Below are 13658 nucleotides of genomic sequence, written 5' to 3'. Positions count from 1 at the left end.
AAGGAAAGAGCAACCCAAAAGCCTTCTAGACAAGAAGGAACTGGTAAGAGATATTCCAGGGCCACTGTCTCTAGCCACGGCACAGTGGTGAGCAGCCCTCGCCTGCTCTGAGGCCGTGCTGATTTCTGTAGCCACGTGGATGACTCGAGGTAGCTTTCTTGAGGTGATCTTGATTTTGATGACTGAATTTCTAGAACTGTGGTAAAAATTTGGAATGTTCTGTGGAAAAGCACTTTTTTCTTTAAAGATAATCCCTCCGCTATTCAGGGGATGCACACACGTGTGCACACTCATGAACACTGAGTATATGTATAATTATTCTATCCCCCAAGCAGAACTCTGGCAGAATAGTTGGTTTGATTGTTAAGAAATTCTGAAACCTTGGACTCCATCACAAGCATCTCTTGGTTGTTGATCACCATGGGTTTAGACCCCGGCTTATGGAGTAGAGCTGCTACGGAAGCTGCTCTCTGAGAAAGCCGCAATAGAGCTCTTGTCATCATTTCCTGTCCGCGGTCTGTGTCCGTGCAGCCCGAGTCGTCATCACCCACAGAGGGCTCGTGTGGCCCCGGGAAGGGCCGCAAATGCTGATGTCTTCTTCCTCTGTCCACCCCACAGGGCTCCATAAAGAAGGAGTTCCCACAGAACCTGGGGGGCAGCGACACATGCTATTTCTGCCAGAAGCGGGTCTATGTGATGGAGAGGCTGAGCGCCGAGGGCAAGTTCTTCCACCGCAGCTGCTTCAAATGCGAGTACTGCGCCACCACGCTGCGCCTCTCTGCATACGCCTACGACATCGAGGACGGTGAGTCTTCCTGCATGCCGAGAGTGACGCCCTCGCTGCAGTCCTCGTTATTTTCTCTGTATTCACCATTCTCAGCCATCTCTTTCCTTTTTATTTCTAATTCTCAGACTGGGGGTAGGGATTTACAAGACCGGGTTTCTCTGTGTAGCCCTGGCTGTCCTGGAGCTTGTTCTGCAGACCAGGCTGGCCTCCAACTCAGAGATCCTCCTGCCTCTGCCTCCTGAGCACTGGGATCAAAGACGTGAGCCACCACGACCCAGCAAAGTAATTCTGAGACTCTTTAAAGATATTTTTGCAGTCACCAGACTATTAGAGCTCAGCCAAGGAGGTGCTGATGAGAGCAGCACATACATGTCGTCCCTCATTTCACACGCTCACCTCCTTACCTCACACGAGAGAGACTGGAGGAGAAACGGGACCTGAAGGGTTCCTAGAATTCATGTTTCTTGCCTAAGATTGACGACAGCAACCAAAATAGATCCCAGGCTTCTGTTGTACGAAGCAAGATGGAAATGCCCAAGCTTTGTCACCTCCCTCTGGCATCAGCGTCTCCTGGCCTGGGGCCCAGGTCTGCCGGTTAACTGGAAAGACCTTAACTGTAAGGCAGAGAAGTGTGCCAACAAATAACAGGCAGCTCGGCATCTGAAGATTCTTAAGGAAATGGGAATAGGTGCCAAAGGCATTTATGGCCCCTGCAGCCATCCCTACAGGATGCTGAGGAACTCGTGGGTCATAGTTTCATTTAAGGCTAATAAACCTAGGTGAATAGAAGAGGAAACTCCATCCTTACAGGAATGACACTAAACCCGTGTCTCAATAGGTTGTATATTGACTGTAAAGAGACCAGAGACTGTATGAGAGAGAACCCATACTGAGTCATCCCCATCATACAGACCCTCCTAATAGCGAAACTCAGCCACAGCTCTACCACAGGGCAAAGGCAGGAGCTAAGTGGCGAACTCAGTGCCACCTTCCTGCACTAACAAAGACACTGCTCAGTGAAGAGTCAATTAGGTGAGGAAGCTAATCTCCTAGCATAGAGTCTTCTTCTCTACTCTCTCACGTCCTTTCTCTTGGGACAGACCTTCGACTCCAAGGAGAGGTGTTGGCAGGAAGGGCCCCCACCTCTTAGAGCTGTCCTTGATACTTAGGTTATTTTAGTTGGCCTTTTACCTTGGATGTGCCTGGAAAGAAAATCCCTGGTTCTCTGGAGGGCGTAGATGAGGTGTAAGTGTGCCTCTAGGAGCTTAGCAGTTTGTGTTCTTCTGCTTCCGTCGATGTGACGAAATGCCTGAGATCAGCTTATGTAGGAGGCTGTAGTCTGTGACCCCCTGGTCTGCTGCTCTCTGGCTGTGACGTGGTAGCACATGGCAGGGGTGTACCACAGAACAGTCATGCTCACTACCAGGAAGCCAGAGAGAAGGGACCGGAGTCCACAGTCCCTTTCCAGGCACACCCCCAGCGATCTAACTTCTCCCAGTAGCTGAAGACCCAGCCTTTATTTAACACATGGGCTGGTCTATTCGGTGGGAATGATACCCACAGTTCAAAGCCACAGGTCTCGTTTTCATTCCCTAGGTATACCATTGATGCCACAGGAGCTTGCTTAGACTGTCCCTGCCTGGAATATTCTTTCCTCGTCAGGGTGTCATGGGCCTCTTGACCTTCCTGTCCCCACATGTCCTCCCCGACCTCTGGCCGTGAAGTGACCACTGAGTGCCTGTAGCGCCACCAGCTGCAGTTGTACCCACGGTGTTAGCTGCTGTCTCGGGCTGTGTCACGTGTCTTCTGCTGCATCCAGTTAAAATGCCCGTCTGCCTTGACTGGAGACCCAGGGTCCATGGCACCCATGTCATTAAATGACACTCACAAAGAGTCAATGACAGTTAATTTCGGGCCTACCTGACAGACACCTGCGTCTCCCTGTCCATCGCTCATTTTGATTACCACGATTGCTTAATCTAGACGTTCCCCAGTCCATCACTTCATTGAGTCCTCTCTAACTTGTGACTAATTCACAACATTAGCCTGGAGGGCTTTCCTGAGACAGGAGCCATAGTGCAATGGCAGATAGTGCAGGCTCGTGAGACCAAATGAAGGGATAGACGTAAAGCCGTTGGAATCATGTCTGGAGCATAGTAAATGTTAGGTTAAAAATTAGTGTGTGTATGTGTTTGTTTGTTTGTTTGTTTTTAATTCATTTAAACAGCAAAAGTAATTGAGTTGAGTTTGGGAAAGAAAATGAGAAACTACATTGAAGCCAGGAAGAGTCTCATATATCTGTAATCCACTTGAGAGGCCGAGACAGGAAGATCAGGGGTTCAGGGTCAGGGCAGGCTACATGAGTCCATATCTCCAAAAAAGAGAGAATCATTGATGATTAATGGAGCACACATCGTGCCTGTGGTGGTGAACTATTTCACCTTACAAGGTGGAAGCTCTGTTCCTTTCCATGGGAGGAAGTGAGCCCTAAGAAGCCAAACGTCCGAATGGCTGCCGAGAGACTGGTTTTCACTAAGAGCTCTCTTTGGTTGTGTTTTTGCGTCATATACTTCCTTCCTAGAAAACAGGTGACTGGAATGTTCTTGGGAGTTACTGTCAACCCTTGTATTTAGTTACCATATGGAGCAGGACCCAGTGTTCGTGAGCTGGCAGCAGAGTTTGCGATCTGAGTGTCTAACTTAGAAGAAAAGGTGCAATGAAACAGTAAGAGGTCACTAGTGACCTTGTGCTGTCCTGAGCCTCAGGCCAGTGAGATGGCTCAGCACGGTACCTGTGACCTGCTGGAGACCTGAAACCCACATGGTGGAAGCAGAGAACCAGTTCTGAAAGTTGGGCACTGATCTCCACACATGCCCTCCAGTGCCTACCTATACACACACACACACACACACACACACACACACACACAGACATAAATGTAAAAAGGTTTTAAATTTTAAAAATAAATAGACAAGCTTCATGATGAAACCCAAGTTGCTAAATGTAAACTTTAGAATTATGTTTTCCTTCTGAATAGTCTTAGAGATGGTGCTGGAGAGACGGCTCAGTGGTTAAGAGCACTAGCTACTCTTCCAGAGGGCCCGGGTTCAATTCCCAGCACCCACCTGATGGCTCACAACTGTCTGTAACTCCAGTCTCACCGGATTCAATGCCCTCTTCTCTCTCTAGGCACCAGGCACACTGGGCGCACAGACATATATGCAGGCAAATCATACATAAAAACATAAATTTTCAGTGGACTCAGAGAAGTCCTTCTTTCAAGGTTACAGCAGTCCTCTGTAATGGCCTCGGTCAACCTGGCTCAGTCACATGCCAGCCTTGGGGAATGGGTCCTGAGGTGGCTGAGGTTGACCAGTCTGGTCCAGTATCTTCCCTGATAGCCCCATCGCTGTCCCGTAAAGGAGGATGGGTACTTCTTAAAGAACGAAGCACAATACAAATCCAAAACACACTGGATGATCCGTGTACTAATACATTTTATCTGCTGTTTAGTGGGAGGAACCCCCCATCCCAAATTATCTAAGAGGAGTTGTGGGTAAGCTAAAAACAAAACAAACAACAGGAAAACACATAAATCAACTCTGCTCACATGTAGAGAAGTAGATGGTGAAATGATGACCTTTGCCCGTCATGTGTCCCCCACAGAGCCAGGTCTCTAAGTCCTGGCTAAGTGCCAGCAGCTGGTGAGAAACCTGCTTAAAGAACTGTGACAGATCATGACTATTATCTGAAGTCTGTAAAATTCTCTGTGATTTTTTTTTTCCACCTTTGGCTTTAAATCTAAACTCTCCAGTTACGGTCATTGTTAAAGGCATGGCTGCTAGCCAATGGGTGTTTGGAAGGCAGCTGGCTTGTGAGGGCCCTGACTTCATCAATGGATTAATTCACCCACGGATAAATAAGTTAATGGCATTGTTGGGTGGTGATGGAAACTTTGGGAGATGGAGCCTAGTCGAAAATGGTAGTGACAAGGATGAGCCCTGGGAAGACATAACTTGTCCCAGGCCTCTTCCCTCTTCTTCCCCATGCTTTCTCTGCTTCTTGCCATCTTGATGTGAGCATCTCTTCCCCCATCTGCCTGCTCTCCATGTGATGCCCTGCATCAGCAAGGCCCAAAGCAGAGGGACCAAGTTACCTTGGATGAGACCTCTGAAATCATGAGCCAAAATAGATATTTCTTCCTTTAACTATTTTCCTGAGTATTTGACAAAACTGACTTAACATAGTAAGAAAAGCAGATAAAGAAAAAGTCAGTTACTTTATAAAATAAAAATATATAGGAGTTGGCAGATGGCTCAGGGGGTAAGAACACATGCTCTGCAGGTGTAAAGACCTGCGTTTGAGTTCCCAGTACCCACATAAAAAATGCCAGGCATGGTTATCCTTGTAATCGCCCAGCATGGGAGAGCAAAGAACGGCCATTGCCGGGCAATCACACCTGTGGATGCATGCGCACACAACACAGAGAGATACACCCAGGTCACCAGGGGAAGGGAGGAGCTGCCCCTTGCCTCGTTTCCTCTGATGTGTCCATCCCCTGGGTTTGCCTTTGTTGAACTCGCTCTTGGCCAGTGACAAGGGGAAGCAGGCAGCTCCTAATGCATCCCTCAAGGTAGAGAAGAGATCCAGGCAGCTAACTCTGGTTCAGCCTAGCCCACTTGTGTTGGGAAGGGAAACGGGTCTTTAGAGATCTTTGGCCTCACTCTCCGCAGGAGATAGTTGCATGAGGTACAACCCAGTGAGTAGACAGGGCTGGAGGGCCTAGAAAATCAGGGTCTTCCCTGGTTATATTGAAGCACACTCTTGGGTTTTACTCTGTTTATTCTCTGTTTATGATCCACACAAGACTTCTTTGTTGCTGTTGTTTTTGTTGTTGTTGTTGTTGTGTGCGTGTGTGTGTGTGTGCGCGTGCGCGCGTGCGTGCGTGTGTGTGTGCGTGTGCGTGTGTGTGTGTGTGTGTGTGCAAGCATGCATACCACAACTCATGTAGAGATCAGAAAACAGCTTTGGGGAGTCAGTTATCTCCACCCACCTGGTTGAGGCCTGGCCTCTCTTACTGTTTCTGCCCCTGCACTGTGTACTCCAGGGCAGCTGACCCATGAGCTCCTGGCCCATTCTCCTGTCTCTGCCTCCTACCCGGCCACAGGAATGCTGGGATTGCAGATTCCCACCACCACATCCTGCTTTCTGCGTGGGTCCTAGGATCTAAAGTCAGGTTGTCAGGCTGTGCACAGCACAAGCATTTGCCTCTCAGCCATCCCTCGCCCCTTGTATTATTTTTAGCCCTTCCTGGGCTGCAGCCTGCTTTGGACTGACCGTGGCTGGTGACAGGGAGGGTAGGAATCCATGGCAGTGGAGGGGAGCAGAGACAGAGTTAGTAACTGGCGCCGCCCTAGCCCTTGAAGCCTTCCTGCCTCCACCCCGCACTTATTCACTCTTGCCTTCCCCAGAAATGCCACTGCTGTTGTCATGTGACCGTGTCTTTGTCCTCGGACACTACTACTTTGTTCGCTGGCTCTGTCACGCAAGCCTCGCTTCTTTGCTCTGGGCACTGATTGGTGGCAGCTCAAGAACCTTCACACACCCAAAGGGGAAGACCTCTGGTTCAACCCAGGGGCCGCAGGCTGGGGGCTGGCCTTTCTGGATTGTAGGGGGAGTGGGAGCTGTGGCGGGCAGGGGTTGTGCAGTGGCAAGAGGCTAGCAAGCCAAGTTCCCCGTTGTGGCCTCTGCTCACTCCTCCTTTCCCTGCTTCTTCCTGTCCGCAGGCAAATTCTACTGTAAGCCGCACTACTGTTACCGACTGTCGGGCTACGCGCAGAGGAAGAGGCCTGCAGTGGCTCCTCTGTCTGGAAAGGTAACTTCCTATGAGTGGGACTCTCAGAGAGGAGCTGCAGTTGGCTGGATGCAGACAAGCCAGATTTACCAGCTTCTAGTGGTGCAGGTCTCAGAGACAATACTGGGGGGGGGGGGGGGGGGCTCATTCTAAGCAGGGGAGCACCCTGCTGCTCACCATAACTAACCATTCCTTCCCCAAGGTCAGAGCTCTTGTCCTTGTAGCTGGAGAATAAGTAGCCTTTTGCGTCCACGGAGTCCCCATCGTAGGTCCCATCCATGGAGGGAAAACACTTCTCTATCGAGTCTGGGCAGACCCTCTATCCTCTAAGCAACACAGTGTAATATTGCTTTACTCTCTGTGGTGGCTCCGTCGTGGTATCAGTCATCAGAGAGTGTTTAGAGTTGGCAGGAGGGTATATATATGTTATATGTCAGTGCGTCACAGATCTTGATATCTAAGAAGTTGAGGACTTCTTTCCAGGGAAGACTTCCTCTCTGTGGAATGCAGTAGACAGTCAGAGTAGCCATTCTCAGGGGTCATTGAGGGCTACAGTCAGAATCACTGTTTCTTTTTTCTTATGGACTCTTCTAGGAAGCCAAAGGACCCCTGCAGGATGGTCCCACCGCAGATGCGAACGGACTGGCCAGCGTTGCCGCCAGCTCGGCTGAGAGAACTCCAGGTAGCCTCACTTCCTTGTTTGACTGGGTGGTGCACCACTCTCTTGGCCTCTGTGACAAGGCCAAGGGGATGAGCCAGCACCTCCAAAGCAACATTTCTTCACTCGGGCATCAAGTGGCCCAAAACCCGCTGGATTCCTTTTTCATGTGTCAGCTGCTGGTGTTTGGAGTCCCCTTCCTCTATGGCCTGTCGGAGGTTCTGGTGCAGATTGGAGGGGAGTTTCACTGGCAGACTGTGAGCCAGTGATGGTGCTGTCTGGTAAGTGGGGTTACCTCACGCTCCCAAGACACGCCAAGGTTCTTGGTGCAGACGCTGTACGTAAACAGAAACCCAAACGAGGCTGCTATATCTTTGACCCAGGGAAAGCCCAGAGCCATAGGCTTCCGTGTGACTCCTGTGTAGGGCCTGTTTCCTGTCACAGAGATGTGCAACTGGGGCCCACAGTTTGAATGTGTTCACTGCAACTTGAAGTTTTCGAATCCCATTCCCTAGCTCTGTGTCCAGATCGTCCATGTGGCAAGGGCCACCCTCTCCTAATTACTTTAGGCATCTGAGTATCCAGTGAGGGTCAAGACCCCCTTGTCCCATTCTCGTTACCACTTCCTATGTCAAGAGCTCAGCGGTACCATCCTACCTCAGAACACATGCCAGCTCTGTCCATTGCCAGGTAGAATAGGGAGTGTCAGGAGCATGAGGCCTGAAGAGAATTGTCTTGTTTTTTTCCTTAAAATGTCCCCCTGTCTGCCTTTGTAAAGCTAGCCACAGTTCTGAGCACTGCTGGGAGGTCCTGAGTACCCTGTGGTGGCCCCAGACGGCGCTCATGGGTCACTCTTTATGTACAAAGTCTATGGGCTGTATTTCTGTATGTTACACATTTTCTCTTGTTTATGACAAATATAATTTTTATTCTTTCTTTTTTATTTTTTTGTGGGGGGTTTTTGAGATAGATTCTCACTCTGTAGCCCTGGCTAGAACTGGATATGTAGGCTAGGTTGGTCTCAAATTCACAGAGATCCACCTGCCTCTGTTTCCCAAGTGCTGGGATTGAAGGCGTGTGCCACCACACCCAGCCGCAAATATATCTTACACAGCCAGGTACAAACTCAAATAAAAATGAAAGATTATCAGCCAGTGCCAGAAGCCGCAGAGGAGCTTGTGTATACTTTCCACGATGGGCGGGGAAGAGGAGGAGGATTTTCTTAGCTTTCAAGTGGGGCTGCTTCTGTTGCTGAAGTGAGGAGCGGACACAGTCCTCAGGCACTGCCAGAGGAGGGAGAATGTGCCTGGGGCTTGGCAGAGCCCTGTGGGGGTGGGGTGTGTTAAGCCTCTGAGGCATAGAAACCCAGTCAGGGCTGGTGAACTTAACTGCCACTTTTCTGTGTTCCCTGCTTATGCTCTGTGGAAGCGGAAGCTTTTGAGGTGCTCTGCTGGGGGGACCCACAGTTTATAACCATACCCAAGCCCGGAGTGACTCGGAGCCCTGTGTAGTCTGTCAGCCCTTGGGGGTATTTCTCAAGAGTCTGCCACTCCAGAGCATACACTGGCGGGAAAAAGGACCCCAGCCGCAGACACGGCTGTGCCCAGGTGAGAGCCCCACCAAGCAGGCCTGCCGAGGAACCCGACTCCTCAGTCAAACAGAAACCAGTTCCACTCTCCCTCGGGTAAAGGGTGCAGGAACATTCTTTTCAAAAGAAATATCAATGATTTTGCTAACTCTCTTAACTTGTTCATTTTGCCTCTCTGTCTGCACAAGGAAAGCATAGTGGGCTTCAGATTTTTAGAGCACTCAAACATAAGGGGGCCATAGATAAGGACAAGAATGTGTCAAAAACCCTGAGAAAATGGGACTTGCCAGCGTGGTGAAAGAATCAGAACAACTGAGAAAGGGCCTAAGGCAGAGCGGGTTCTGTTCTGAAAACAGCAGGAGAGGTTAAGATTCAGAGTCCCAAAGTATCCCAGGCTTGAATGTCCAAAGGGAGCAAGGCTGGCCCTGTCCCTAGCCCAGGGGACTCCCTGCAATGGGAGGCCAGGCTCGGGGTTTGGAGATCACAGCCCTGAGTCGTGAACATGCCCAGAGCCCGGCTGCTTGCCCTTGAGAAGGACTGGAAGTGGGCAGCATCATGAGAGATGTTTCAGAGCTACCACAAAATGGGTCTCTGTTTCTTCTTTGGTAGAAATGCCTTCTCCGAATCCCACAGTAGCTTTGAGTGCTTGGCTAAACTTCCTCCAGAAAGGTCCAGACGTAGCTCGGGGTCTCAGGCTTCCAGCATGTGTCCCTGTTCCCTCACATGTGGCTGCCTGTGCTCCCTGGAACCCAGCATGGAGGAGGAGCGGGAAGAGCCAGGCTGAGGCCAGCAACCCTGCACCTCCTTCCTTTTGTAGCTCTTCATTCTGTTCCCTTCTTTCCCCTTAGGCAGGAATTAGTGCTGTTGGCAAAAACAAAATAACAGCAACAAAAATACCCCAAGATAACAATAGAGCCCACCTTAACCTCGCACAGGCCTAACTTCACACATTGTCTTCCCTGGTAACCTTGTCTACGACTGCTGCTTGACCCACCGTTTGAGACACTGTGTACGGTATTTCTGTTTGTAATGTGCTTTTAATATAGAACACCTCCTTTTGTTCTTGAACCTGTAAATGCTTTGTCTCCAAGCCTCCTCTTCTCATTGCTACGGATCAGTGGGCCTGGCACAGATCTCCTTACCCTGGCCTCACAGTACCTGCCCGAGTTTAGGAAAAGTCTGGACAACAGGCCGAGGAAGACCTGGATGGGATGGCTGTTCTCTTGGATATGAGCCCTTGCTTGCAAGTGGTTCCTCTTTCAGGTAGAGGAAGCCCATTGCACTGAACCAAAAGTGAGGCACAAGGCACGTGGGTGGGAAGGGAAGGGAAAGAGAGCCTTTCTGCCAGTGCGCAGTCTAGAGCATTTGCAATGCCAAGAGCAGGCGGGAGGCGCATGCTCCCCAGTCTTCTTGTGAAGAAGCGTGTCTTTCCTGGAGAAGCTGTGGTTACAAGCGGCACCAGCCTGTCTCCTAACCCTTTACATGCCATATGGTACCCACTGGCTTCCACGGTTGTATCCCGGTGGGCTAATAGGAAACACAGGCACTGCCCACACTAGCCAGAATAGCTGCATGCTAAAAAGAATGTCACCATGCCTGATGGAGGTCAGAGATCCTCTCCTGGCTCCCTAGGGCCTCTTCCCTTCTAAGGCTGCTGAGTAAAACCCAGCAAAGGGAGCACTGTTTAGCAGCTGGCATCCGGCTGCCTCCCCAACCCTACCACCAGAGCCAAAGCGAGCAAAGGTACTGAGTGGACATTTGTGTCTGCACACCTCTCTACGTCTGTCCATACATCTCTGTGTGTATAGGTTTAAGTGCAGTGTATAGGTAGATACTACTTATGTATGCTGTGCCCTAAACAGAAACAGTGAGACTGTTTTTAAAGCTACTTGTTGATCTGAAAGCCATAGGAACTTTCTCTGGAAGCTTGTCCTGACTTGACCCCGGCCTAGTCAGGATTCCAAGGAAGCTCAGCAGCTAGGCACAGTGACATTGGAGGTATAGACATGGAGCCAGGTCTCTCAGGAGATGGGTGGTACAGACCCCCAGAACTCAGGTAATCTGTTTTCCTAGTCGGCAAAGCAGTAGTCTTGCTGGAATGGGGACCAGAGAATTACAGACACCTAACTTCCCTCAAGTCAACCTGTGGGCTGTATTGGCTTCCCTGTAGCCATTCCGCTACCCTCTGTCTTAGTATTTGCTATGCCCGACTGCTTCCTGCAGCACGGTGGGAACATCTTAGACCCTCTGTGCCACTGAATACTGGCCAGTGAAGTAAGGGACTCACTTTGAATCACCCTGCCATTCCCTTGGGGTGAGGCAGGAGCGGGGGCAGCAAACAGTGCTCAAAGCTGTATGGTACATAGACGCCAGAGTGGGGAGGATCAGCTGTGCCAAGGAACACTTAACACTTCTCCTGTCCACTCTGACCTTCCCTAAAGCTTTTCATTTGCCCTTGTTTTTAATCTGTGCTATTGTGAGTTTGTTGGTTTTTTTTGGTGTGTTGCTTTGTGAGTTTTTTATTTAATTGTGTAACTTTGTTTTTGCCATTCCTGTGAGACCAAGGTGTTGTGCTTTAAGGTGTTTTTGGTTTTTTTGGGTTTTTGTTTTTTTCACAAATGTTACATTCGTGTTTAAGAGAATAAATTCCGAACAATCTGCAGGTTTCTGAGTTTTTCTTTTCTTTCTCTTTTTCCTGATTAGAGCGTGGGAAAGGGGGAAATCAGGCAGGTGTGGGGCATGGGCTGTAGAAGCCACTGTTCCTCAGGGCCCTCATTTACGCTGAGGGTAGGGAGAGCACAGATAGCCATGGGGACCAGGTTACCCACGAGTGTGGAGTACCGCTAAAGGAAGACATTGTACAGGGCGTGGCACGAGGCAGCCACTGTAAATAAAGAACAGTGTGAGCCCTCCACCCGTGTGTCCGCCTGTTCAGTGAGCCAGCGTGAGGGACCTCAGGCGAGGCAGATGAAGGATAAGTTTCTACACAGAGCCCAAGTCTACCAGCGTGAGGGACCTCAGGCGAGGCAGATGAAGGATAAGCTTCTACACAGAGCCCAAGTCTACCGAGGGGACATAGCGCCAGGTGCTGTCAGGAGAACTGGGCCCAGTTAGATGTCTTTCCTGTCTGTCGATGGGCTTGCTCAGGCCTGGTGACTGGGGTCCCGGTCACATGGGGATCCTTGCTCACAGCTGGAGTCTCTCCTGAGCTGTCTTAGGAGGGACCTGGCTCCTGAGTTCTGTTGTCTAGTTTCGCTGGACCATCCTCAAACCTGGAGAAGCCAGGCTCTCCTAGTCACACGCCCTGCTGCTAACCGGGGAGTAGTGACACTTCTGCCACCTCAGCGTGCCAGCCATGGGAACAGAGGCCAAATAGGGCCCAAAGCGGGCACGTTGGTGGGCGAATTACTCCGTACTGAGTTACCCTGTTGGGACATCTGGGTGTTGTTCCTTGCTGACATATACCCAGCCAGCAGCAGACCTCTGAGAAGCTGAGATACATCAGCTTCTTTGTGCAGCTGCCCTCCCCGTCTCTGAAACAGTGTTCCTGTGCTTCAAAAGGAAGAAAGAGAGATGGCAGGTACAAGGGCTGACCAAGAGCCAGTGATGAGAGAGGTGGTATACAGATATATGCTCTTCAAACTCTAACCCTTAGCTGCCCTCACCATCCCAGACCTAGTCATAAGGGAATGGAGGCCGTGGTCAGTAGGACCATGTTCTGATTTGCCGAATAGTTGGTGTGACTCTGTGCCAACCCTTGAGAAGATCCTGGAAAATCTCCAAGGGCACTCAGAAACGTCTTGAAATTGTCCCCCCCCCCCCATACTTCCCCTGACAGTTTCTCAAATTTAAACATTGCCTGGCACAGAGGCTGAGCACAGGCATGGATTGTACAAATGGGACACTCTCTGTTTTCAGGCTGAAATGGAGGACAGGACCCGAACCCCACATACAGCCCTCTAGAGTGTGCATAAGAGGAAACCACACAGAGCAGATAGTTTTAGGAAGCCTAGATTCCAGCTCTTTCCAGAAAACTCGAGAACCCAATTGCCAAGCACTGCCTGTCCTCACAGCTTGCATGCAGCTAAGCACCTGGCAAGTGCTAACAAGTGGATAAGTCATGAAGAATGAGGGTAAGGGACCTAGGCTACGTCACTGGCCTGCTTGCTGGTTGCTCCTGTCCCCACCCAGGGTGTTTACCAAGTGTCAGCCTCCGGCTTTACAATCACCCATTGTCTCCTCCTGACATAGTTCCAGAGGGTGTAGGACTGATTGTGCAAAAGCATCGCTGCACACCTGAGGAAGGGAGGCGGACCTCTAGGCCTAGGGAGCAACCTCAATTACTTCCGGGTGCTAGCAGCCACGTGGTCATCATCTTCCGTTCACTTCCTGCGGGCCATCTTTTTCTCAGTTTTGCTCTAGTGGTTTGTAAACATTTTTTGAGAGAGTCTGAGGTGCTTTAATGAGTCTTTAAGGACAGTTGGCAAGCGATTAAATTGCTCTCAACATTGAAGCTTTAAGTCAAGCTGACTAAGCTCAGCCCTGCCTTCGGTTTTTTTCTTCCTAACATGGTGTGCTCAAAATATAGGCAGAATGTTCTCCCAGCAGTGAATGTCTACACCCTTCTCAGTTGGAGGGGAGGTTCAGGGAAACGTAAAGGAATGCAGGACTGCGGGTCTGCCATGCTCCAGACTCTGGGGCATGCGGGGATAATCGTCTGTAGGGTCTGTAGAGATGGAATCAGACTCTGGGGCATGCAGGGATAATCGCC

The 13658-nt window shown here is 50.2% G+C and overlaps 1 protein-coding gene across 15 annotated transcripts in view; it reads left to right on the top strand.

The window, feature by feature from the left end:
* Positions 1 to 13658, top strand: part of Mical3 (microtubule associated monooxygenase, calponin and LIM domain containing 3) — a 182968-nt gene that overhangs the window by 108570 nt on the left and 60740 nt on the right. For 13 of the 15 annotated variants that reach the window (XM_041640938.1, XM_041640931.1, XM_041640924.1 and 10 more), the window contains 3 exons: positions 619 to 805; positions 6574 to 6662; positions 7236 to 7323. In XM_041640938.1, the coding sequence (XP_041496872.1) occupies positions 619 to 805; positions 6574 to 6662; positions 7236 to 7323 (364 nt within the window). Of the gene's footprint in view, positions 1 to 618; positions 806 to 6573; positions 6663 to 7235; positions 10180 to 13658 lie in introns of those variants that run through there. The other 2 variants (XR_005973342.1, XM_041640948.1) reach the window with 2 other exon arrangements.

This window comes from Microtus oregoni, unplaced genomic scaffold (assembly GCF_018167655.1).
Source record: "Microtus oregoni isolate MIOR12 unplaced genomic scaffold, Mior012 000002F_ref0000024, whole genome shotgun sequence".
NCBI lineage: Eukaryota > Metazoa > Chordata > Mammalia > Rodentia > Cricetidae > Microtus > Microtus oregoni.
Note: the sequence above shows the minus strand (reverse complement) of the source record. Positions and strands in the feature narration are given on the sequence as shown.